Raw genomic sequence first — 26846 nt, forward strand, 5'->3', positions numbered from 1 at the left:
TAATAACCCTTTTCTGCAATTAAGAAATACTTTTCTTCTACCAAACTAGGGAATGCTTTCTGTCCCAATATAATTCAAGAGGGAGATCCTAGAGAATTCTAGCATTTTGTCAGAAGAGTAAAAAACTTTGATATGGTTTGTAATCAAGCCTGACTGCTGCCAGGGAATGAGAATGGAATCATAAATGAGTCCACACAAGCAAGAGACAGCATACCAGGATTGAACAGAACAAGCTGACAGAAGTTGACACAGCCCCTGGCAAATGTAATCAAAATTTTCAATTCAGTTTCTTACTTGGGTGAGTTGAAAGAAAGCTTGTATACAAGCCTCAATCCAGGTAAGTTAGTTTAAATTCATTCATTTCTATTGGTTTTAATCGCAACTCACTTCCTGTGCATAAGGTTCAACAAGCAACAGAACATGTAGCCCCTCTCTTCTCAGGGTGAAAGTAGGAGGAATTGTCAGTTTTTGTACAAAGGGAGCATCCCTATGGATGGATATTGAAACTGGAACAAACTTTTTCTTTAAAAGATCTGGACATACAAGTCCAACAAGTTAAGTGGCCAAGTTTGCAATGATGCCTAAGTCACACAGTACACCTCCACTAAAGACTGGACAGCTGCAGCAGGACCTTCATGAACCTGGCACATGGGCAAGAGAACACGAAGGCAGAGTGTGCATTGAAAAATGCTACATTTGGAAGGTACAGTCGCGTTGCAATGGGGACTTCCTTTTGTGCGTTGTGAAATAGTACAGTAAAAATTAAAAAGTAGTAATAACCACGCAAGGCCATAAGTAGCAGAGGAAAAGAATGCAGCTGGGAAAGCTATTCACTCCCACAAGAATCCAACGAGGCCGGTTGCCATCATGCCTATGACATCTGAGCAGGGATTAAACACAGAAGTGGTCTGACGCGGCACGGCTAGCCATCGCCCTCCCTCCGAGGAGCCCTCTCTCCCTCCCCCGGCCGCCCTCTCCTTCCCACGGACGTCCGCCAAGGGGAAAGGGAGCCAGTGCGAAGACGAGGCCGCGGGGGGAGGCGAGGGCGAGGACGGGACGGGCAACCAGCGAGGGCGGGACCCGCGGCGGGCAACCTAAGGAGGCAGTCCCTCGCTCGCCCCGCCAGGCACCGCACGGCCGGACCCGCCGCCTGCAGGCCGAGGTAAGGGAGAGCCGTCCCACGGAAGCCTCGCCACGCCTCACTCCCTTCCCCAGGACCGGCGGCTGCCGCCGTTGCCGCGCCGCCCCAGGCCTCCACTCACCGACAAGACACTCATGCGGAGCGGCGTCTCCAACACACACGCCATCTTGGTGCGCGCCAGAAGTGCTAGCCGGTCAACCCCACGCGAGAGCCGGAGCCACGACTGCTGTTGCTGCTGCCGCCGCCGCCGCTGCCGCCGTGCGCGGCCACATCGCCGGGAGAGGAGAGCGAGGGGAAGGGAGTACGCCCCGCTCGGCTCGAATCAGCTAACGAAAAAAACAAACTGCTTCTCCGTGAGGCGGACACTGCGCACGCGCCAACGGGGACTGGGAGGGAGGGATGGTGGGCGGGATTATTGCCGGAAGTAGATGGATTTACTCCCACCTGCTTGCGGAATTTAAGGATGAAGAAGAATCGTTACGCGCCAGCTCTACTTTTAGAGACGGTTCGGCGCTGAGCCAATGAGAGACGGAAGGAGGCTAGCTAGGCTTCCTGCTTATGCGCGTGCGCAGAGTCGAAACCACCTGTCCGAATCTGTCCTTGGAAGTGAGTGGGAGGAAGAATTGAGCTATCGCTGTTTGTGGGCGAGAGACAGAATTTCACCAACCCCGGACCATAACCCTATAAACGCTCCCATTGACTTTCACTCGGTGTTCTTTGGTTATGGTTACACGCACGGTAATTTTCAGAATCCATACATCGCCTTATGTTTTATGATTAGACAGATTAGGTGCTGTACAAAAGTGACATAGACTGCGTTAAAGGGCTGCATCAACACTAGATGAGCAAGGGAGGAAAAATGAATGATCAAGAATTTTTCCCCCAAATAATTTTTACAACTGCAGTAACTTGCCCATATACAGTACCCAGTACACAAGCAAGATGATAAAGAATTTGATGAATAGCAGAGATAGGCCAACAGTGGAAAGAGAACACGATCCCTTCCAGTCATGCACTCTTACTCTGAAGTGAATCCCACTGTTTAATGGGTTTCACTCTCAGGTGAGTGAGTGCACAGAGATTGAAATTGTAGGATCCTGGAAGAGGAATAGATAGGTGCCAGGTGTTCTAAAATGATAAAGGGCTCATCATCTGTATGGCTGCCCAGATCTGGCTGGTCAGTTTCTAAGCCAGAGCAGCAGACTGCATTTAAGCATATCATAAGTCTATTGACAGGCCTGTTGCAGAATGCAAACAATTAGCTATTACTAAACAAGCAGCTACCAGCAAAAATGTCATTTAAAATAAAAAATAAAACACCCTTTTGCACAGAATTCTTCCTCAAACTATAGTTTGTCCTTGCAGATTCAGGTGGGAAAGGAAGAGAGGGTGAAAGGAAGTGGCAGTCTTCATGTGTGTGATTCCAAATTGTTGTCTGGCTTGAAGCAGCAGACAATCTAAAATTATTTAATGCTTTTTTGCAAATCTGGCATATCAAAAAACTTTTCTTTTTAAAAAATGTGCATGTACCCTATCTAGCTAGATATAACCCCAGCAGCTCAAGCAATGCAACCAGCATAGTTTTGAACATATGAGCAAACAAAACCAGCTGCAAACATGTGCTTAGCATAGACCTGGAGTGCAGAGGTGCAGGGAATAATGATGATACGACTAACAGAGATGTGGCCAATTTTCAGTTAGTCAGTCTTCAAGATTCCAAGACAAAGCAGGGCCCCTTTTCTTCCTCTCTTTTGTAAATGGATTTGCCAACCCATTTTTAACCTATTTTTACTGCACTATTCAAATCTAGTAAATTTTAAAACTTTCAATGGCCACTAAGCACATGCTCAGTCTTTTTGGGTCTGTATTGTGGGAGGCAGTTTTTTTGCTCCTTTAGTATTTTTTCTTAAAGATTTTTACTTCTGCAAACTTTGGGGTTTTCTGAGCATGCTGATACTTCCTTCTTGTTTCTCAATAGCTATATGTTGGCTATAGAGCCACTGTAACTCTAAGTTGCTATTAGAGATTCTGACATATAGCAATTTACCATAACCCATAAGATTACCACAGGCAGATCTTACTTAGCTTTGCTACTTCTAAACTGGTACAAATATTGAAGATCCTGAAAATTTAAAAAATAAAATAAAAACCAGCTATGATATTTTGCTATATTGTGATTGGAGAAGCAGATTGTGTTTCAGGTAAGGCCCACAACATGCATTATGTCACAGAACCTTATGAGAAAAGCACAAGCAAGCCACTGAATTTAAGAGAAAGCAGAAGTTCAGACACAACGTGACAAGCAAAACTTTCTGAAAGCTAGGTATCATTCTTTGCTACTCCCAAGAAACGGAATCAAATGAACTTAATATAGTTTTGGTACCCCTGAACTAAATAATTAGTTTCTAAACAGATGGGAGGTCCTGACAAATAGTTGTTTGTTTGGTTAAAAAAAATAAAAAATAACCCACCTTGCAGGTGGGAGATCTGTGCATGTAATTACATCTTGCTATTCATAAGCCTAATGCAGGCATTCTCCCTAAAATGTGGACCAGAGAAAGTACAAATGAAAAGGTAGGACATCCTGACAATAATGTTATAGTGCTGTTTTTAAACCTGCTATCATTATATGGTATGCCTACAGTTAATGTTCTTTGTATGAAACTAAGTTAAATAATTTCTCACAGCATGCAATTTCCCACATATCACACACATGGCGTTTCTACAAATTAACAAGGTGATACTGATTTACTGTTTTTTGTTTTGAAAACCAGCTTTAATATTTTGTTATATGTGGACCAAAAAGGCAGATTCTGTTCCAGAATTCAAACATATATCAATTTTTGTTAATCCACGAGACTGGCCCAAGTGACCCCATGAGCCTTGCAGTGCTGTTGGGATCAGGTTTAGATTGGCAGGCCCTGATGCAGGAGGAGGAATAAACAGGAGAACTGAAGGATGGGAACCTGGGCTGGAGGCGTGAGGAGATCTCCCCTTTCCACCCCAGTTTGAGCCCCTTCAGAAGGGGGAGCAAGGTGCCAGCTCTCCTCCCCAACTTTCCTGCCAAATGGAAAGCCTCGTTAGAGCTTGGGGAGGTATTGGAACAGCCAAGGGAATAGTGAGCTGTTAGTAGCAGGAAGGTGCAGTCTTATTGCCCAGAATTGGGCCTCACCTTCACACATGGGATCAGACCCCAAGGAGCAGTCCCAAGATTTCCACAAGGCAAGTGAGTGTGCCATGCCTCATCTTTAAAAGCTTGGTGAACAGGACATGGAAAGTTGAGAGATCTTTGTTGCTACTGTCCCATTCTGAACTTCTTGCTCTGCTCTTGAACTTCTGAACCACGACACCTGAGCCTTGTGTCTGCTGCTGAGACAGTACTGTTATTTGCCTGAATAAAGTTTTGCTTACCAAAAAAGGGTCTCTTTTGTGTGTTTTAGTGGCCAGGACAGCCACTGTCTTTTTGCAATGTTTGAACTACTAGAGAATAAGCTACTGTCCCACAGATAGATACTGAGACAGGGTGTTTTTTATAATATTATTTTCTATGCAACAGAAAGGCAAGCTGAGTTTCCAGCAACAGATCTTTAGGGATACCAGTTCCTATCAAATCATAAACTGGCATAGTATGTTCTATATGATTTTGCAATACCTAGAGCTAATACAGGAAATCCTAACAAGTGAAGCAAATGAACAAATACCAGCTGTGATGGTTGCTACACATAGCCTGAGAGAGAGCGTCTTAACAGATCCTGAAACATTTTTATTTATGACCAGCTGTAAAACCAGTACAAGTGCATCCTATCTAGATTTGTTATTTTTGGACTGGAGCAGCAGCTATTGTCTAGACAGAAATACTGACAAGCAGGGCTACTTCACAACAACTATCCTGGTTTGGTTCACCTGGACCAGAAAGGCAAATAATGCCCCAGGCAAAAGATCCTACAGTAGCAATTTCTCACAAGCCATGAAACTCATGAGCATTGTCTTGCTCGGCTACTTTGGAACTGGAGAATGAGGTAGGCTATCCTCCTGACCAGAATTCTCAAAAAACTAGCTATCATGATGTTGCTTAGCAGTTTGCCCTCTCTTTCTCTTTCTGTAATTGCCTCATCTTGATTACTACTTTGGTTTTGCTTTAAGTGGTCTCTGATGGAAGTTAGGCCCTTGGCAAAATAGTCTTTTTGTTTCTTAATGAATGTGGATGCCTTCCTGGTGGCCTGAAATCTACCCTTTAGATTTAGAAAGTAATACGAGTTTAGAAGATAATACACCCCAGACAAGAAGTAGGCTGAGAGTCAGTTAAAGGCAGATTTGCAGTTTCAGCTGGGATACTAGTCAGAGATTGTGAATTGGCTGAAGCATCCCTGAGGTACAGTTGTTATCTCTGATGCTGCCTTTGGAAGAGTGCCTCTTTTGCTTCTCTCATTCAAAGGAAACTAAACCTTGCCCATAGAACTTTTAACTGCTTGGGAAAGTGGCAGCATATAACAAAAACTTAAGAATTAAGATAAGAGATAAAAACAATACACCAGGCAAGAGATCCTGACAAACAGCAATTTCTGAAAACCCGTGAAGATGGGTGCAGCTACTCACCTATCCACTTTTGTTTACTACTGAACTTAAAAAGGATATTTTTTTCTTATTCTATCTGTGCATGTATTTTGATAAGGGACGCAGGTGGCGCTGTGGGTTAAAGCCTCAGCGCCTAGGACTTGCCGATCGAAAGGTCGGCGGTTCGAATCCCTGCGGCAGGGTGCGCTCCCGCTGCTCGGTCCCAGCGCCTGCCAACCTAGCAGTTCGAAAGCACCTCCGGGTGCAAGTAGATAAATAGGGACCGCTTACCAGCGGGAAGGTAAACGGCGTTTCCGTGTGCGGCTCTGGCTCGCCAGAGCAGCGATGTCACGCTGGCCATGTGACCCGGAAGTGTCTCCGGACAGCGCTGGCCCCTGGCCTCTTGAGTGAGATGGGCGCACAACCCCAGAGTCTGTCAAGACTGGCCCGTACGGGCAGGGGTACCTTTACCTTTACCTTTAATGCATATCAAGTGGTTTACTTCAATAGCCCTGAGCTGGCCCAATGCTTATTTGTTAAATATTAGTGCTCAAACTCCAGTTCTTCATGCCTAGGTGAATTACTGAATTTTTGGAAGCACCAAGCTTGAGCATTGGTCATGGATGCATGATCTGGACTAGCCTACAGCTTCTTTCAGGAACAGAGCTAAATCAAACCCAAGTTCCTTCTTCCTACTATATATACACTCACACCACTGAATGGAATAAAGAACCAGGAGCCTATTCCAGCCCAATGGGGAAGGAGCTGATGAGTGAGTACACAAGATGGGTGCGGTGAGTCAAGCAAGTATGAGCCAAATAGTATAGGGCGGGTGCACTTCTGGAACAGGCCTGGAGTCAAAAGAGTCAGGAAACTGTAGCTGGCATTTCACAGATGCCAGACTCAAGGGTTCCATAATCTGGATCCAGAACTCCAGAGTCATGTGGTTTAGAAGCGGATAATGAAAAACCCGAGTTGTTTTCCTTCCCCTCCTGGTTTCTGAATCTTTCGAGACCCGCCGCGACTCTTCCGAAACTTTCCTCTGCTGCAGAGCGCGCTTCCAGCCGAACTCCACATTTTTCTGCTATCGAGGGCGTTGGCCTTTTGTTTCAACGCCCACCTAAGAGCCTGAACTCCGAGAGAACAGCTTGTCTGAATCCTCAAGGCCCTCGAGAGGGCGGTTTCCCTTGGACGGAGCAGGGCGAAGAGGACGCGGGGCTCGGCTGCAGAAATCTCTCCCACCCCACCCGTCGTCCCACTGCCGCCTGGGGCTTAAGGCACGGGACACTGAAATAGTTTCAGGCGGGAGCTATGCGCGGCGGGCGGCGTCCCTAGCACGAAGTCGCAGTCGGGCAGGGCTCTGTTATGCTGTACCCGTGGCCCGGCCCTCTCTTGGAAGGGAACCGCCGCCTTCGCCTCTCCCCTCCCCTCTCCAGTCCCACTTGAGCGCGCTCGGCGGGCGCCCCCTTCGTCGCGCGGGAGGGACAGGAAAAGAGGCAGAGCCTCCCTGGGCCCGGAGGAGGGTGGAGGAAGGAGGAGGAGGGCTGCATCCGAAGAAGAGCGCCCCACGATGGGAGAGGGAGTCGCCCCGGCGGCGGGTAGGTGCTCAGCTACTGTTCCGTCCGCCTCAGGCGCTGTCGGCCAACTGCTCGTTATTAATTGCGCTCAACAACTTAGCAAAGTGGCGCCGAAGAGGCAGCTTTTCCCTCCCTCCCCCCCACGCCCAAGCCTTGTCCGCGGTCTGAATCCATGCTGCGTTTTACTTTGGTGGGACAGGAGGCGGGGAGGAGGGAGCGGCCGGGGCCGAAACAAGAGCCACCTCAATAATTCCCAACGTCTTCCGCGGCTCTCGGGCGCCTCGGCTGTCCCCAGCAGCTTCTGCGTCCGCTGGGCGAGCGGGTGACAGCCGAGGCTCAGGGAGGGAGCGGGAGCCGCTTTTAACGCCTGGGGAGCGCCGTCGATTTGCCCCTCGGTCAGGGCCGGCTGCAGGTTTTGGTGGGCCCTCGGGCACAGGTGCCCACGGGGCACGGTGGTTGCAGCTCGTTTCTTGTTGCGCCCTTTCTCCGCTCTCTTTCTTCCTTTCTCTCTCCCTCTCCTCCCGCCCATCGCAGCTCCCTTCCTGCCTTTCCCCTACCTCCTTTACACTCTCTGCCTTTGGGTCTCCCCTGACACAATCCTGTGATAGCTCCGACACACAGGCACACTCTGCAGCTCCGTTTCACACACCAACACCCGCTGTCTTTTCTCTCTTTGCACCAGATCTCCCTTTTGCCCACCTATACTGTATATCGCAAGGACTCTGGGCAAGTTCTCATTGGGGGGACGGCTGGAGGAGAGCTGCAACTTTTTCGTGTTCCTTATTACTATCTCCCTTGGTGCAGATGAGGCAGAAGTGTTGTTTTGCTTTTCCTAGGCGTCCCTCCCAGCTTGCAGAATTCTCTGAAACAAAGTCCCCATTTTCCCTTGACAGAGCCACTTTGAGAATATTTTCTGAGAGTACTAGGATTTTTGGAGCTGGATGGAGCCTTGCTCAGCTCCTTGCAGGCATCTCAACTTAGGACATGTATGATCACCCTAGAGGCTCTGATGATATCATAGGAGCCTCTGGAACAGTCACCCATTTCGCTGCTTCAGAGATGCCAAGAAGGAGCTGAGCAACAACACCCTTGTGATTGAAGAAGCCCTCAGGGCTCAAAATAAATGTGCTACATTACTTCTTCCTACACTCCACCCAACAAGAAATAGACCTTTAACCAAGAAGTCCCTGTGAATGTTGCTGGAGCTTCTGGGGCAGCCTCATTTCTTGATTTGGAGCTTCTGGGAGGAGTCAGATCTTTGCTGCTGCCATGCAACTCTCCCATTGAGAAGTGGGAAACTGGCCCAGCATCTCAGGTTAGCAATGGGTCTTCTGCCACGTTGTGGGCCTTTGGCAGGTGCCCCACCTTGCCCATTATTATTATTATTATTATTTGGTTTGAAGCTTGGCTACCAAATAGTGGTATTCAGGATAATCCAAAATACGATGATGAGTCATAGTGAATACAAATAATCTGGGACTGCCAGCAGACCTGCTAGGCAGCAGAAGCAAAAGCAGCCTGAGAGCAGTGGCACAATAATCAACAGCCTGTTAAGTCTTGTCATGGCAGTGGGTGGCGGTGGCAGAAGTGACGGCAGCTTGCAAGGCCTTGTCGTGGTGGTGGCAGTAGTGGCCTGCAAGGCCTTGCGCTGGTGGCAGGAGACAGAAGCAAAGGTATCCTGCAAGGCCTTGCTGAGGCAGGCTGCCACAGCTTCTGCCACTGCCTCCAACTACTGCCGGGAGGAATTGCAGGCCTCAGCTACTTATTGCCACCACGGTGAGGCCTCACAAGCCCCACTGCTTGCGTCGCCACAAGGCCTTGCAGGCTGCCACTAATATTGCTGGAATTTCCTGCCACTGCTGCAAGGCCTCGCAGGATGTGACTGCTGCCGTCACCTCCTGTCACTGCCGTGAGTCCCTGCAGGCGTTTGCCGCGAGGACTTGCAGGCCACCGTCGCTTCTGCTGTCAGATCCTGTCGCCACTGCGAGACCTTGCAGGAGTACATTGTAGATTTGTCTACAGCATGTGCATTGTATTTTATAGAAGCAAGGAGATACGAAGATAAATAGGCAACAGGTGTAGTAAGACAGAGACTGGTGTCTGAGCAGGTGAGGAAGAACAGGTCATGTGTTTTGAGCCTGGAAAGAAGTGCTTGAGTAAGACTTGGGAAATTAGGTACTGTGTCACAGATTGTAAAGAAGCAAAAGGCATCAGTATTCATAGACCACATGTGTTTTAAAGTTGAGCTGCTAGAATCTCTGGGATTCCTTGGAAACTTAATAAGAATGCATTTGTGCTCAGGTTCTGCTTGTGAACTTTCCATGGGCACCTTTGCTAGGCTTTGCCCAGGGACCGTTGGCTTGATCTTCCGATGTTCCTTGATCAGCAAATGTAAAATACTTTGTCCTCTTATGAGTCCTGCACCATGTAGCTACAGGGACATTTAGGTAAATATTCCAAATATTCCACAGGCTTGGCCAGTGTTCAATGCAAACTGGTAATGAACAGTCACAGAGTCATAGAATCATAGAGTTGGGAGAGACCCCAAGGGTTATCTAGTCCAGTGTTCCCCAACCTTGGGCCTCCAGCTGTTTTTGGACTACAATTCCCATCATCCTTGACCACTGGTCTTGCTAGCGAGGGATGAAGGGAGTTGTAGCCCAAAAACAGCTGGAAGCCCAAGGTTGGGGAACACTGATCTAGTCCAACCCTCAAGAACTACAATATCTAGGAGTAGTGCTGGTTCAGCTCCTTCTAACTTTTTTAGTTGATAGTAGGAAAAGGAAAGCCAATTCACATATGCACAAAAGTACAGCTGCATTCCTGCTTATAGCCATAGAACAAGAGATTTTTAAAAGGAATATTCAGACTGCTTGTTTTCATGTGATTCTCCTTCCTTATAGGAGAGAATGCTAGTATTTATTTTCATATTTCCAAATTACTTCACCAGAGCAAGAGTCAACACTATGAACCAAGTAAGAAAAATTTGATGCCTCAACACAAAAATGAAGTCTTGTATTCACACAAATAGATTCCTAATCTGGTATCTTCATTTATAGATTTAGAAGCACACACCCCCACTTCTGCTTCCTGTTATTCTTATTTCCCTAGAAAAATGTGTAGCAAAAGAAAAAGAAATAGATAATGGTGATCCTTGCCTATATTAATAGTTATTTTGAGGGATGGAGATGTATTTATATATAACCTAAGTTGCCATGTGAATATAAATTCTAATTTACCTGTGGAATACAGTATTGTAACACTCTTGTGTTTCCTTCTCAATTTTCTTTCCTTTGGCTTCCTCTATGGTTCATATTTACCTTGGCAGAAAGAGTTGTGAACATGTTGAGCACTGGAAAAGAACAAGCAGAGGATGCATCATGATCTCCAGACTCATTGTCACAAAAATCTGGTGTGTGTGCAGCCTTCCTGCCTGTAAGGTACTTTCCTGGCCCTCAACATGCCTCCTTGCCATATTTGGTGTGGGAGCTGGACATGGGGCAGAGGAACTAGGGCATTGAAAGTACTGCAAGGAGGTATGCTGATCGGCAGGAAAGTGGAGAATGTATGTTTTGCTGGTGGTCATTAAACAGTAATGAGAGGGAGTAAAGACAGTAGAGGTAGATGAAGTGGAATGAAAGGAGGAAGACAGAACAAACATACACCCATTGCTGATGCTGCCAACTGATTATTGGCAACTACTGGCAATGGAATATGAGAGCACATGATGCAGCCACCTTGCTAAGCAAAATTTGGGCTGGTCAGTGTCTGGATTGAGAGACCATGAAAACTGCTTTGAGCTCCATGATGGAGGAGAGGCAAGACAGAAGTGCACTAAGTAAATAAATAATTAAATATACACCCATGAGCAAGAGGAGGCCATAGTCAATCTGTCCCCAGGCAGTAGACTCAGAGAACTGTAGAATTGGATGGAACCATGAGGGTCATGTAGTCCAACCCCCCCGGCAATGCAGAAATCATTGCAGTGCTCTTGGTCTGTTAGGGGAAAAAGCAAATAGGGATAATAACATTATGACTTTGTCTAACCAAAAACCGCAAAGCACTGAGCAGGCTCTAGAGTTTCACAGAGCGCTTCCTCGTGCTAGATGTTAAACAATAAATAATAAAAAGGGTAGGACGAGATTTAAAAATGTTACTAATAAATAGCCTGATATTAGTTCAATCTGCAGGTTTGTCACAGTCTTAAAATGATGATTCAGGAAACACTTTGGAGACTAAGGCTACTATACAGAAGTATCTGTGTCAAAGGAAGTAATAATACCACTTTACTCTGCTTTGGTCAGACCACACCTGTGTATGCTGCATGACTTATCATGCACCCCCTAGACAAGCCTACCAGCCTCAGAGGCAGTGGAGGATGCTATTGCATTGCCAGTTTCAAAAGTCCAGTCAGCTTCTGTTAATGGAATGGGGGGACGACCACTTTTTGCCCTGGGCAGAAAATTTCTTAGGCCAACCGTAATAAGCATTATACAATTATACACTGTTGCAATAATATATGTATAAAAGATAAAGTAGCAGGTGAAGTCCAATGGCAAGTTTCACATTATTTTTACAATTTGTCATTGCAGGTATCTTCCACATTAATGGAAGAGTTGGATTGTTTAAGCACACTACATGCTTTTTGCTTCTACATGGCATCTGAAACTCAATACAGCAAATCAAGAGAAAACAATTCCTTCTTTTTCTTCAAGTGGGCTGAAGTTCTACAGTTCTACCTCTAACATTTGCTTAGACTGAGAGAAGGGGAGCAATTTTTCATCAGTACGGTACTTTTTGTGTGGGAGATAACTTTTCAGTATCTCAATAAATAATGAAATGTAACCAGTGTGCCATAAATTAGCCTTGCACATTTCACTGGTTAAGTTAAATTTCTCACAGGCAGCAGCTACCTTACAGTTGACAATGGATTACTTTTTCCCCATTTTAAGATTATTTTCTTAGTTAACAGAATCATTAGCTCAGTTTATAGCGCAGCCAATTAAAATTATCATTATGGCAGTAACCTATAGACGTGTAATAACAACAGTGAATTGTTACAGCAGTGTTGTGATAGATTGTCGACTTCAACATGCTGTGCATTACTGTACAGGGGCATGTCAGGTATTTAAGCAAGGAGTTGCATGCATAGTGGCCCACCACAGCGTTTGTGCAGAGCTAATTAATGTCTCTGCACACAGCCTTAGAGGTTCAGATCTGACCCACAGACTTTCAATGCCTGAAAATTCCCTTTCTTTGGCTGGGGATGAAGATTATCATCAAATCCTTCCTAGTAACCCAAGGCTCAAAAAGGGGTCTTCAGTTCAAAACACTGCAAGTCTGAAAGATATCACTGGAGAAGCCATAAATCTCGCTAGTGGGAAAATAAAAGAATTTTCATTTGAAAAACTCAGAAATACTCCCAATCAAGTAACCTATAGAAAGGGAAGAAAAGTTAAGTCAGACCCATTCAATAGAAGGTCACTAGATTTTGACTTGATCTATGGCCATTTCAGCAATGATGAAAACTCCCCTCCTCCCTTTGGCCTGTCACATAATTCCTCAACAGATGAGAAATGGCAGGTCAGCAGCACCTCAGTAGAGGGAAATGTGAATTCTACAGTTTCCTTACCAATGCAGACTCTCTATGAGGATAGCTTTCTTGCACAGATTTTGGAAAAGCACAAGCTGGATGGTTCTTCTAGTGGAGATATTAAGATGTGCTTGGACATCTTGCTCAAATGCTCTGAGGACTTGAAGAAGTGTACTGATATAATAAAGCAATGCATCAAGAAGAAATCTTCAGGGAGTGCCAGTGGAGAAAGTGGTAATGATTCCTTAGCCAATTCTGAAATGATATATATGAATTTGATGTCAAGATTTTCTTCTTATATTAAAAAACTGCCTTTTGAGTTTAGACAGTCTGGGCTAACTGAGCCTGGTGACATGGTAGAACTAATTAATAGCCTATCTGCTTTGCAGCCGTCTAATTTTCCTCCAGTATTTGGCAATGAACAGCCACCTAGATACGAAGATGTTGTGTCCTCCCCATCCTTTGTGCCAAGGCAATCTCTCACTTCAAACTTACGAGGTAACCAGAACAGCACTGACACAAACTCCTCAGCAAAACTTACCCACACTCCAATAGAGATTTCTTCAAAAGTTTTGCAGGAAAACTTAGAATCTACAAATGATGCTTGTGCGCTACCTCAGTTACTATCTGTAAACCCGTCAGACTGCATTTCTCCCACAGAAACTCTGTACATTATGGAAGAATCAGATAGAGAAAAGGCATTGGGCAGTGTATCAAGTGTTAAGAGGAGAGGAAGACGGGTTAATTCAGACAGCAATGAGCAGAAAACAGAAAGGGCAGACTCTGCTGGAAATTCAACTAAAACATCACCTACTTTATTTCAACCTGTAAAGCTGCCCCAAACCTCCACCCAAGCAACCTCAGACACTCAAGGATTTGATTGTACTGTTCAGATTTCTAAAGGTGAATCCAGAAAAAATAATCAAGAGGAAATAGACAAACTTCTCCTGGATTTGGAACATTTTTCACAGAAAATGGAGGCTACTCTGAGAGAGACTACCACTAAGACTAATCCTGCATGTTTGAAGCATATTAGCCAACCTTTGACTCTGGAAAATAAAGGCAAAGTCTGTTCACCTGTGGACAAAAGTCCTTCTCCCTCTTTATCAAAACTCATGGAAACCAATGGTCATAAAATGGAGGATGAAGACAAAACCCTTTTATTGCGAATTCTGGAGAGTATTGAAGACTTTGCCCAGGAACTAGTAGAATTCCGAATGGGCAAAGGAAGCTTATCAAAAGAGAAGGAAGTGATGCACATTCTTCAGGAAACTTTGGCTGCTCCCTCCATCACAGCTGCTCAGCAAAGCTACATAGGTACATCTGCCAAAGAGCCTGTCCCAGCACTTATTCAACAGATGCCAGAGGTTATAAAGGTAAGAATGCAAATCTTTATTTATGTAACAGTTACGGACCATACACACGCAACAAATTTCCCACATGCATATCACTTCTGCATAGAAAAGTACATTATACTCTATATATGTTTATATACTCGTTATGTATGTATGTGTATACTTGTATGTTTCACTCTGTGTACATACAATGTGGAATTCTGCCACCTTTTCACACTTCCCATTGTTTGTCCATATGGCAAAATAGTCACACATGTTTGCCACGTGTGAAAGTGTGCATGTAGGCTGTCTGTAGATGATAGGGGTTTTTTTAGCTAGTTGGTGATACTGTAAAGCAGGCTTCCTCCAACTCAGCCCTCCAGATGTTTTTGACCTACAACTCCCATGATTCCTAGCTAGCAGGATCAGTGGTCAGGGATGATGGGAACTGTAGTTTCAAAACATCTGGAGGGCTGAATTTGAGGAATCCTGCAGTAAAGCAACAATTGCCTATGGGGTACATTTTCATTTTTATGTCCTTCCATAGCCTTACTAAATCCAGTTTCACATGGTTTTATAGTACTTCAAGCTGTACCCTGCAGAACAACTTCCAGAGGTGCGTGGCCACTACTGCTGCAACAGATGTGTGTAAAGTCTGTTGTAAGTATGGCAGGCTTCACTTGGATAATTCTCACTATGGGCTTATCCAGACTTGTTTTTGTGCTGTTTTTCTATGCACAAGTCCACGTTTTAAAGCTTCATGTCCAAGTGCTCCCCCACCCCCAGTGCTTTCTCTTTGAAAACCCACTCCTTACCACTGAACTGGAGCAAACAGCAACCTGCAAAAAACCTGAATTGCTGTTTGTTCCAATTCAGCGGTAAAGACAGGTTTTCCTGGGGAAAGAAAAAGCACTCTGGCACTGACCAGGAAAGCACTGATCTGTGCCTAGAAACTGCAGGGCAAAAGGTAAGTGGATGATCCTAATGTTCTCTCTCTCTCAGCATCCAGAACACATTCTGGAATTGTCTCAAAAGTTATTTTAAATTATTTTCAGTACTGTACATGGAAGTCGCTTACTAACTTCTCGTCTAGTTTCATATCTCCTTTAAATTGTATAAGAGAGGCTGGAACTGGAAAAATTGAGTGAACATGTTCCCCTCTCCCTGGAAATGCTTTTCCCATTTCTTTTCCACTGTTATGACTATATAGTATAGTAGGATCACTACATTAAAATAATTGAGTTAGCTAAAATGTGAGTAAGAGGTGGCATGATAGAAGTTTATAAAATTATGCATGGCATAGAGAAAGTGGATAGGAAAAGGCTTTTCTGCCTTTCTCATAACACTAGAACTCAATGACATCTAATGAAGCTGAATGTAGGAAGAGTCTGGATGGATAAAAGAAAGTACTCATTTGGGCAGTGCATAGTTAAATTATGGATCCTGCTCCCTCAGTAGGTAGTGATGACCACCAACGTGGATGACTTTAAAATAGAATTAGATTAGACAAATTCATGGAGGAGAGGACTATCAATTGCTACTAGCCATGATAACTATTGTTCTGCCAGCACAGATGGAGAGAACAATGCTTCTGAATACCAGTTGCTGGAAACCACAAGAGGGGAGAGTGCTCTTGTGCTCAAATTCTGCTCGCTGGTTTCCCACAGGCATCTGGTCGGCCACTGTGAGAACAGGATGCTGGACGAGATGGGCCATTTCCTTAATTCAGCAGGCTGTTCTTATGGATTGTGTGATTTCAAATTTATGCGCTTGGCAGCCAGCTAGTTGAAATCTCAGCAATTAAATGCCCAGAAGACAAAGAGTTTTAAAGTTATTTTGGCACAGAAATAGCTTTTAAACTTCCTGCTTTGCTTATCGGATTCTGGGAAATGCTTGTGCGGGCTCTGGTGGTTAGTGAGGTCTTGCGGGGCCGTCCAAGATCTCACGAAAGCCTCCGGAGCCCACATGAAAGTTTCCAAGATCCTAGTAAGCAAGGCAGACAGCTTAAAAGCTCTTGATTACCAGGCTCTGGGAAACTCTCTTGCGGTCTCTGGAGGCTTTCACAAGATCTTGGATGGTCCCAAAATACTCCGGAAGGTAAGGTTGCTGGTTCAGGGACAGTTCCAGGGGGTTGTTTTGACTATACATGATTGTGACTTTGCACACTGCCCCCCTGGAATGTAACCCCTGCACAAGAGCAAGACACAGTCTTACTGTATAATACTCAAGCTAGTGATTCTGGATTTGGACTAGTGTCTCATAGCGCAATGGGGAATATTGCTTCCATAGTCCAAAGGAATATTTGGGAAGGGCCATAGCAAGTGTTGGGCTTCAGCTTTGCCTACATAAGGGTTCCGGATTCAATCTCTGGTGTCTCGAGGTAGAGTTGGAAGAAACTCCTGCTTGATATCCTGGAGAACCACTGCTGGTCAATATAGATAACACTTAGCTGAATAGACCAGTGATATGATTCAATATAAGGCAGTTTCCTATGTTCCAATGATAGACATACTTGCTCGTATACAGCCACAGTTTCCTGTATGGAAATGTTATCAGACTGTGGAAATTGATAATGTGTGATGCTCCTATTTCAAAACACAGGGATGTTTTCAAAACACAAAATGCAATTGCTATGTGTGATGATTGAAAAAAGAAAGTCATTGAAGCCAATTTTTATTTTTTAAAATAGCTGGGTAATATAATTTTATAATTCTAGTAAAAATGTTAACAAGGAATGCCATTTGAAATGAAAGGTGGTATACAAATACTTTTAATGAATAAGAAAGGAAACAGAATCACATTGACAAATACATTTAGGATTCCTGGTATAAACAAAATATTTACTTTATCAGTCTTGAACAAAGCTAAATAAATTTCTTGAATACCATAGTCTCAACTGCTGATATATCTATTCCTGATCCAACTGAGACCCCACCTTTATGAACCTGCTGGCCATCATATCACTTCTTGGAACATGCAATTGGGTGACCTAGCTTTATTATCCCTTTTGAAACAGTAAAATAATAAACATGTGAAACTTAGTTTTTCATGTACCAAATAAGAGTGCCACTCTGAAAAAATATGCATTTCTTGAGTTCCAGAGCAAACTGTAATTGCAGACAGTAAATTCCTTGTAAGTTCTGAAATAAAAGTTTTATATATACAGTAGTGGCAATGGTTGTTAATATTTTTCTTTTTTTAATAGCATTAATTCTCAGGTTTTGGGAAGAGTACACTTAATTAGACTTTCCAAATTGCTTTACCTTCTTGAGGATTTTCGAAATGTCATATAGAGAGGGGCTTAGTTTCTAGTACTGTGTGTTACTATTTAAGAGATTTTTGAAATATTGAACAGTGTATAAATGCTTTAAAATAATTAAATTTAGCATAAGGATAAGCCTTTGATTGAAAAGTGGTGTCCAGCAAAAATAAGTGAAAGAATGAAGCATTAAAGGAAATATTTAAATAATTGCTTTCTTATGCTTGAATTGATTATCCTGATACTTCTAAAAAAACCCCACTTGCAGCACAATCCTAAGCACATTTATTATAGAGTAAGTATCAAAGAACTAATTGTTAGTGCTTTTGAATGTGGAAGAAAAATGCTTGATAACCAGCCACGTATTTTTTTTCTTGTGCAGTCCCTTTGGATTGTAGGAAACAGCTATGGTAATTTTTCCTTAGTAAGAGAGAAAGGTGAACAATTAAAGAGTCCTGAGTGTTTTATTTCATAGTTAAAATTAGAAAAATGTGTGATTGTGCGATGGGCACCAAATAACACAATTTTTCACACAGGACTAAGCTGCAGCATGTTTTTGCTTCCAGCTTAGGCTGATGGCTGTACATTCGCACCTCAAATTTCACCTCTGAAGCTCATAAAATAAGAACTATCTGGGAAGGTGATATATTTAGCTACTTCTGCAGTATGTCTAACTTTAGCACCACTGGTAGTAGTGGTGGGTGCTTCCCTTCCCACAATACCTCTGCTGTATCACAAGCCAAGGACAGATTCTCTGACTGTCATGTAGCCAGCAGGGACATAGATTCTGGTGTAGATCATGTCTCTTGATAAAGAATTGCAAAGAGACACCCAGAAGTACTCATACTCGGGGATTATTTGACTGTCGGGGCGGGGGAAGGTTCTTTGGCCTTGCGTCTAGGTACAGTGACTGAACAATCCTTGCTGTAAGTAAGAAGAAGGCAAGGTATGTTTTGCTTAGAATTTGTTGGCCATAAAAAAACCAAACTCCAAATCGAGAAAATAGCTCATTGTGGCTGAAGTGATCTCCCGGAAGGACTTGATACCTCTGCTGGGAAGACAAAAGTTTGCTCAGGAACTAAGCCAGGATGATGATCAAAGAAACATCTCTGCGAAGGGACCCAGATTTACGAGGAGAGTTAGCTTTCCTTGCAAAAGGCTGTGATTTTGTTCTTCCATCCCGCTTCAAGAAGAGGTTGAAGTCATTCCAGCAGGCCCAGGTTTGAACGTGCTTTTCTTTTTATACTTCTTTGTATCTTTTTATTGGATATGGGGACAGAACTGTGTCTCCCTCAGGCTTTTCTATTTTCAGAAGGTTATTTGCACCAGATACCCATAGGTTTAAAAATAGGCCTTCCCGGCTTAGCACACAAATGTCCTATTGGTAAACAAGAGGAAAGAGTTGAAAACTATTTTTCTCTTGAAGATAATCATATTAACACTAATAAAGATTATTAGTTGAAAATAATTAAAACTTGTCTGCCACTTGCTGAAGAAAGAACTGCTCCAGTGTGTTTCTGTTTGTTATATGCTACATGCTTTCCTTGGTGACCCTAAATGTCAGCTGTGTTGGGAAAGCTTTGTTCCACTCCACTGCTGAAAATATGTTTTAAGGATTAAAACCCAATGACTGTGGGAAAGGTCATGTATGATTGGGCTTCAGTATTCTGCCTGTTATCTCTAGCTGCTAAAGTGCCTTCTGATAGTAAAAAGCAGGAAAAGGGTCTTAAGTTTTTGCTGAGAGCTTAGCTTGACATTATAATAATAATTTATAATAATTTATTATTTATACCCCGCCCATCTGGCTGAGTTTCCCCAGCCACTCTGGGGGAATGTAAATACCGGTATAAGTCTTAGGATGCAAACGGACAAGCAGTTTTTATTCAGTCTGGCACTGAGACACCTGCAAGGAGATGGGTCTGCAGCAAGCTTTGCATCCCCTATTATTATTTGAGCATCACTTCTTGGTGTTCTCATAAAATATTGGCACAAGGGGTGTGAACCAAATCATCTTATTGGCAAATTTGTTCCTCTTCCACTGTTCCTCCTTCACAATTAGAGCCTCTTTGGGAAATTTTGTAATTCTGTACACTCACGTAGCCGTCTTACTAATTTCATTTGCACATAGAAACCAAAACCTAGCTACCCAGTGATCTTGGAACTGAGCAGCTTTTGTATCCTAACTTAACAGTTTCCCAGACAGGATCCAGTTACAAAAGAAATCCTGGAATAAGTTCCTAAAAGCTCCTCAAAACAGCTATCAAGGAAGGCACTTTTCACTGCCCATCACCAGACATCCATCCCACAACAGAGGTGGCAGAAAACATAAGGGGAGATGGGCAGGACACTGCTTGACTGGTGAACAGAAGCCAGTCTGACTGAGGAGCACTCCAGACACCAGTGTTTTGTCACAGAAAGATGGGGTATAAATCTTCTTAATAAGTACAAATGTTCTCCTATCATTATTATTGGAGCTCAGTGACTTCTTTAAGCTACAAGAAACCTGTCCACTTCCTCAAAGAACTTTGAATGGATGCTCTTTTAGGAACTTAGGAAAGTGTGGTACCTGAATGTGCAGTACTAACAAAAAATTACGCATAGATCAGACGTATACAGAGAAGCTTCATTAGGCCAGCTCCGCTAATCCTATGTGTTTCTCCTGTATGTGTTTATATATAGCTATTGTTGCCAATTATCCAAGGTTTCAGGGGTTGTATTCCCCTGAGGATCTTTTGGGTTAATTAGGTGGTGGCACATATGCACAGCTTAGTTTAGATACTTGCTCATTAATTTCTGTTTATCTAAAGGGATACACACACATGCACACACATACACACTCACATTCTATTGTACCAAAAATAATTTTTATGTGTTATCTTTCTAGGTCCAAAATAAGCAGGAGAAGAAACCTGTGACTACGTCCCCGGTGCCTGCAATTTCAGCAGTCAGCTCACAGGCACTTCTGCCTGCGAATAAAGTAACTGTTGGTACGCCCTTGTCCATAAACATTCCACGTTTCTACTTCCCCAACGGACTTCCTAATGTCTGCAGTAGTCATGAGGAGACCATTGCCAAGGTTGAGGCAACCTTTTCTGAGTTTGAAGATGAGAGAGTACCACTTACTGAAATGGGGAAAATTGCAAAGGTAAATATCATTATTGCCAGGCTTTTAGGACATATGGAAGGTAAAGGCTCAGTACAATATCAGCAAATGGTTTTCAAAGAAAAAGCGTACTCTCAGATGAAGTGGCTTTTAGCTGAAGGGATGAGATGAAGTAGTAAACAAAAGCAAAACTTTTCCAAAAGGAATGTTTCAGTCTATTTCCAGTCTCTGTCAATTTCACATGTATTTATTCATAACTCCATTCTACCCTACTTCCACATTAATCTACTGCCTGTAAAACTGTAAATAAATTTTTATTTAAATATGTATTTAAATCACAAACTATGGTTTAAATATGTATTTTACCTTAGTGTACTCACTTCTAAATGTATTTTATCTAAAAATACACATTTTAATGTAGTTTGATAATATTTTTGAGTCAAGAGCAGTATCATAAAACTCCAAAGGATAGTTATGTTTCAACCTGTACATTATTCCAGGAGGTGTTGGGTTAATTCATCTAAGAATGTGGGCTGAACAAAAGTCTCCTCCATCCATTTGTCTAAGGGTGAGAGAATATATCCGGGCCAGCTTGATGCTGTTCATACTGCACATGGTCTCATTCTGCTTTTAAGTGGCTCATATGAAATCAGCAATACTTACTTCGGAGTAAAAAGAAAAATGGATTCAGATATGAATGTATTAGGTCCAATTAAAAAATTCTGGTTTAGTTGGATATTTTTTTTTAAGCCAAAAGCTACATTTTCTTCATCTTCTTTTCTGTTAAAATGTCATCATAAAGAAGAAAAAATGCCCCTGCCCGAATGCTAGCTAGCTACATTCTGTCTTACTGTGTTGTTCACAGATATGCTGCTGCCCTCTGTACTGGAAAGCTCCCATGTTCAATGCGTCAGGGGGAGAGCGGACAGGATTTGTATCTGTACATTCATTTGTGGCCATGTGGAGAAAGTGAGTAAACTGCGCAAAAATATTCTTCTGGAAAAACCAGCACAGTATGCCTTTCTTTTGCATGTTTATTTATTCTTTTCTGTGTTTCCACTGTGCCCTTGAAATACAGCTCTCCTTTTTAAAAAATACTGTCTCCAGTTTCTTCTTGCTAATGTAGCCTGTATTTATTGACAAATGCTAGTCCTGTTTGTTGGGTAAATCTTGTAGTCATACAAGTTTTGCATATGTATTCATAGTTTTCTATGCCAGAAAGGCCTATTGTGGCAGGAGTGGGCAAACTTTTAGCTTGTGGGATCTGCTTTGTTTTTCATCCTGTGGTCCACCAACCAGAGCCAGGTGCAAAATAATGGACCAGGAATGGTGTAGAATTGAGGAACAAGGTGCTTCTGAGCACATGCTCATGCCAGAATTTTGTTTTTAGTATAAGAACTGGAGCTCCCACACAGATCCTTTCACACATATATCTTCCCCTGTTGTCCCCCAGCTTTCTTCATCTCAGCAGCCTAACTTAAGCGGGAGGACACTTTTAGTTATTTCTATTGTAAAAAATTGGAATCTGCAAACCTATGTTGATCTACCATCCATAGATCTACCAGTAAATCCCAGAAGGTGATATCCAATCATGGCATCCTATATGCACAGTGGACTTCCACTCCTGCAAATGGGACTTCCTCTCCTTCCAGAGCATTGGCAGAACCTTCAAAGCAGATGGGGTGGGATAGGAAGAGAAAGTCTAGTCTTATCTGCTGGTGCCTTGTCGAATTTCACCAACTGGTCATAAATTTTCTCCAAGCCATTGCTATGCCTGCCTTGGAATTTCTGGTTTAATTATAACATCTGTCAGAAACACATCTAATCTTGAGTGAATACTTCAAGCGAGGGAGCTCTGGTTAGCAGTGCAATGCTTAACCATTTTCAATATTTTAAAAATTGAATTGGACCCAGAGTTAAGCATACACAACAGCTGGTGGAAGCTGACTATGCCACCCGCTCCTCCCCATGTCAGCTCCTCTTGCCCCCAGAAAATGTTCCACTAAGGATCATGGGGCCCTTCTAAATGGCTGAGGGGGAGACGAAATCTCTGAGGCAACTTTTGCAAGCAGAGACTGTGCTTAACTCTAGATCCATAGAGTCATTGAAATTAACAAGGGCCTTACTGTTAACCTCAATAGAATATAGGCTATTCTTGTTATTGAATGTCTGTCTGAAGTTGTATTACTTTTACTTAACAGTCAAGAGAATAAATTAAATGCGGACCACCAACTAATGAAATCAGCTACAGCATTCTAATGGATCTGTGTAGTACTTATTGAAGACATTATCACAAAATGTGCTGTACATTATTTATTCTTATATACCAAAGAGTATATATAAAGTACTGTGAAAAATGATCAAAAGAGTACATGTATATTTTGGTCCCAATTTCATGAATTAGGAAACGAATCCACCTGGCATAGAAGCCAAAACATTCATGTGTACAACTGTTCATACATTACTTTATGCATGCTTTCTGGTGCATGAGGATGAATCTGTGTACATTCCACATCCACAATCAGCCTTCAAGGCTGACCTAGAAGTGGCACTAAGTATATCACTGGAAATTGCACCTCTCTCTTTTTACTCTAGTTGCCATTGTGAAGCAACTCCCAAGCCAAATAATTGCAGGTGGCTATTTTTGTTGGACTACAGCAGAAGAAAGTGTTAACCTTCCTTTTCTTGTGCAGTGCAATCATGATCCCAATTGGGACCCTTGTCATGGCTATTTAGAGTATAAAAAGAGAAAGTGAGAGTCAACTTCCAGAGATGTGTTTAGCATTATGTCTACTTTGATCCTTAATGCTAATACTATTATTATTCACCATATTATTTTTGCTTCATCAATGTACATGATGCTTTATATGGAATTTCATAAGCATAAAATAGTCAGATCCCCAGCCCCAAGAGATTTACAGTATAAAACAGATGATGTGAAAGACAAATAGATGTTGCAGAGGGTGAGATAAGTGTACAAATAGGTGAATGTGAACAAATGCAGTTGTAGCTGGGAATGAGAATTAAGGGGTTATGCTGAAGACCTTACAAAGCTGTGTGATTTTGATTATTTGGGAATCCAAATCAATAGGAGTACTTTTACAGTCTTATTTCTCCTTTGTAGGATACTACACAACTGCCATGATGATGCATCAAAATTCATTTGCCTTTTAGCAAAACCCAGCAGCAACTATTTGGAACAAGAAGATTTCATCCCTTTACTGCAGGTTTGTGTGACTTGCTAATAAGTGTCATTTTATGAATTATAGAAGGAACCCTTTAGATAAGCACCTAAATTTTTTTGAAGTCATCCCTTTCCTCCTCGATATACTCTACCCAGAGAGCCACAGCTTAATTCACTCACTGTGATCTGAAGTTAAGCAACATGCCAACGAAAGCCAGTCGGAGTCTGCATAGCAGGATGCCCTAATGAGAGAGGCACTGACAGGATCTTCAGTGTTTGTAGGGGCACAACTAAGACAGTGAGGAGGAGGAGGAGGTTCCATGTGAACACACACACTGGGAGTACTGCTTATGTGGCCTTTTGTGAATGTGGACTGAAAATACATTGTTGCCTGCTTACTGACTTTTATGTTTTATTTTTCTGCCTTTTAAAGTAACTCAAAATGGTAGCCTAGCAGGTGTGCATTACCTATGAATCTTAAAGGTTTCATTAAAGATGGTAGCTTTTATAATGCTTCTCTGAGCAGTTGCCTGCACAAGTTCTCCTTGTGGGCTTCCCATAGGCATCTAGTTGGACACTGTGAGAACTGAATGCTGGACAAGATGGACCTTTGGTCTGATCCAGCATATGTTCTTATACTCTAACTGCTGACAGTGTTGTATCATTTCTCCTTAACGTTTCTGTGTTACATAATTTGGATATCTTTCAGGATGTAGTCGAAACTCATCCTGGGCTGACATTTCTGAAGGATGCCCCAGAATTCCATTCCCGCTACATTACTACGGTAGGTTAAATTCATGTGCAAGATGTCAGCGTTTGTCTAAGAAAAAGTTTGTGATTCATTCTGAGCCGCGCTCAGTGTTACAAGGAAAGTAATTCACATTGTCAAATGGCATAATAATGTTTACCCCTAGCATCTTGTTCCCTTCCCTACAGTCTTTGTTAAGTTGTCCAAAGTGATGGGCTAGTAATACCCTATACAGTGGTACCTCGGGTTACAGACGCTTCAGGTTACAGACGCTTCAGGTTACAGACTCCGCTAACCCAGAAATAGTACCTCAGGTTAAGAACTTTGCTTCAGGATGAGAACAGAAATCGTGCGGCGGCGGCGGCACGCCCCATTAGCTAAAATGGTACCTCAGGTTAAGAACAGTTTCAGGTTAAGGACCTCCAGAACGAATTAAGTTCTTAACCCGAGGTACCACTGTAGTATGCAGGGCTGTCTTTGAAAACTGCTTAGAGATAGCAATCAGTTCAAAACACAGTGACTAAGTTACTAACCAGATCTTCTGGAACTTATATTGCTGCACTGACTCCTGGACTGTTTCTGACCACAATTCAAAGTGTTGGTGCTTGCCTTTAAAGCCCAACATGGCTTTGGATCTGAATATCTGAAAGACTATCTGTACCCATATCAACCAGCTCTTGCCCTGAGATTACCTTTGGGTATTTTAGATCCCTCTAAGACTATATACATATTTTTGTTGTTTACATGTAGTCTGTTTTGTTGATTTTAAATATTGGTCACTGACTGCTGTCAGAAACAGGATGCAAGACTTATGGGACTTTGAGGGGTTTTTGGTTTTTTTTTAATCACACAGAATAAGTCCAGTTTTGAGAATTGTATTTAATCTTTTTCCAGGTTATTCAAAGAATATTCTATACAGTCAATAGATCCTGGTCTGGGAAAATATCCCTAACAGAGTTGAGGAAAAGCAACTTTCTGCAGGTATGCTATTTTTCTTTTTTATTTCTATGAGCAACAAGTATTTCTAAAACACTTTCCGTGATATCCATTGTTACACAGAGTAGACCAACTGTAATAATTGGACTTAAGTAATATTAGTTGTTCCCATAGCTTGTTCAGTGTTTTCAGTTTTATAGCTGGATTTAGCAAAAGTTAATAAAAGAGGATCTGGACAGATTTGTATATTTCTAGTGTTGAAGGATGATAGATATGACACAGTAAGGACTATAGTAGCCACATAAGCACATGGTCACAAAACTCTATCAAGTATTAATTTTGCTTGTTTGTGGATTTTTAGAATAATCACAAAGTAAAAGTTTAATGTTTCATACAGTTCTTTTGCTGTTTAAGGTATTTATTGAATAATAACAAAGACTGACAAGATATCATTCTAGTCACAGTTCTTGGTCTGCGCCTTCTGCCTATGGAAATTAGAATTAATTTGTTCTCATTTTTTCAGACCCTAGCTCTCTTGGAGGAAGAGGAAGACATAAATCAAATCACTGATTATTTTTCCTATGAGCACTTCTATGTTATTTACTGTAAATTCTGGGAACTGGACACTGACCATGATCTCTACATCAACCAGAAAGATCTGGCTAGATACAATGATCAAGGTATGCAGAGCAAGAGAAGCACTGGAGGTGGTTGTTACTAATATAAAATAAATATTCTCTCATATGTACTTTATGGGCACCCCAGATTACCAAACTTGATCTCTCTTTCTCAATATTCTTACAAAAAAACCCCTTGCATATCTCTTGCTGTGCCTCAGTCATGTCATTATTATGCAAAATAGGCATGCCATAAAGTAGTCCATGCTCTTGGGAAAATTGGATTGGATATAGCTTTTCCCTGTTCAGTTGACAAGGCTGTGTCTATTATGCCATAAGCTTGTAGGGAAAGAGATGTAAAAAGTTAAAACTATGAACAGGCACCATATCCTTTACCATCTCAAACCTTGCTGTAGCGCTATGGGATAATTTTGGCCTGAATCTTCTGTGAATTGAAGCATTAAAATGTTACAAATTGCCTTTCATATAGATGCTCATCAGTCCAACACACCAGGCAGGGCACACTCTTGATGTGATCTTTGCCCCCAAGTGATATGAGGATGGATTAAAGATAGAGGGGCTGATGGTGGCAGTTCTTTCCTGTAAGGGTGATGGGCCTGTTTGGGTGGTCTGCCCTCAGAAACTGATGGAACTTGATGTGTTCCTGAATGCTTTTTTTTTGGGGGGGGGTCCAGTGGAGGAAGCTGGTAATCTTGTCAAGGATGTTTTGTGAGATGAGGTTCACCTTATGCAATCAACTGATGCACACAAGATACTTGTGGCAATGCATCCGGCCACCT

General features: G+C 42.6%; 2 protein-coding genes across 9 annotated transcripts in view; one reads left to right on the plus strand and one right to left on the minus strand.

Moving 5' to 3' along the window:
* The window catches only part of ARMC8 (armadillo repeat containing 8), a 70373-nt gene extending 64584 nt beyond the window's left edge, over positions 1–5789 (minus strand). For 3 of the 4 annotated variants that reach the window (XM_083741832.1, XM_083741831.1, XM_083741830.1), the window contains exon 1: positions 1263–5789. In XM_083741832.1, the coding sequence (XP_083597958.1) occupies positions 1263–1307 (45 nt within the window). In that variant the 5' untranslated portion in view covers positions 1308–5789. The remainder of the gene's footprint in view (positions 1–1262) is intronic. The other variant, XM_083741829.1, reaches the window with a different exon arrangement.
* A 369-nt stretch (positions 5790–6158) lies between these two features.
* The window catches only part of PPP2R3A (protein phosphatase 2 regulatory subunit B''alpha), a 33881-nt gene continuing 13193 nt past the window's right edge, over positions 6159–26846 (plus strand). For 2 of the 5 annotated variants that reach the window (XR_014565061.1, XM_083741790.1), the window contains exons 1-8: positions 6159–7293; positions 11865–14241; positions 20343–20603; positions 21427–21530; positions 23686–23788; positions 24455–24529; positions 25388–25474; positions 25953–26109. Coding sequence is in view for 1 of the 5 variants with exons in the window: in XM_083741790.1 (XP_083597916.1) it covers positions 12289–14241; positions 20343–20603; positions 21427–21530; positions 23686–23788; positions 24455–24529; positions 25388–25474; positions 25953–26109 (2740 nt within the window). In the remaining 4 variants the exon portion in view is untranslated. Of the gene's footprint in view, positions 7294–7959; positions 8588–10600; positions 10685–11864; positions 14242–14283; positions 18679–20342; positions 20604–21426; positions 21531–23685; positions 23789–24454; positions 24530–25387; positions 25475–25952; positions 26110–26846 lie in introns of those variants that run through there. The other 3 variants (XR_014565060.1, XR_014565062.1, XR_014565063.1) reach the window with 3 other exon arrangements.

This window comes from Podarcis gaigeae, assembly GCF_964106915.1.
Source record: "Podarcis gaigeae genome assembly, chromosome: 5".
Taxonomy (NCBI): Eukaryota; Metazoa; Chordata; class Lepidosauria; order Squamata; family Lacertidae; genus Podarcis; species Podarcis gaigeae.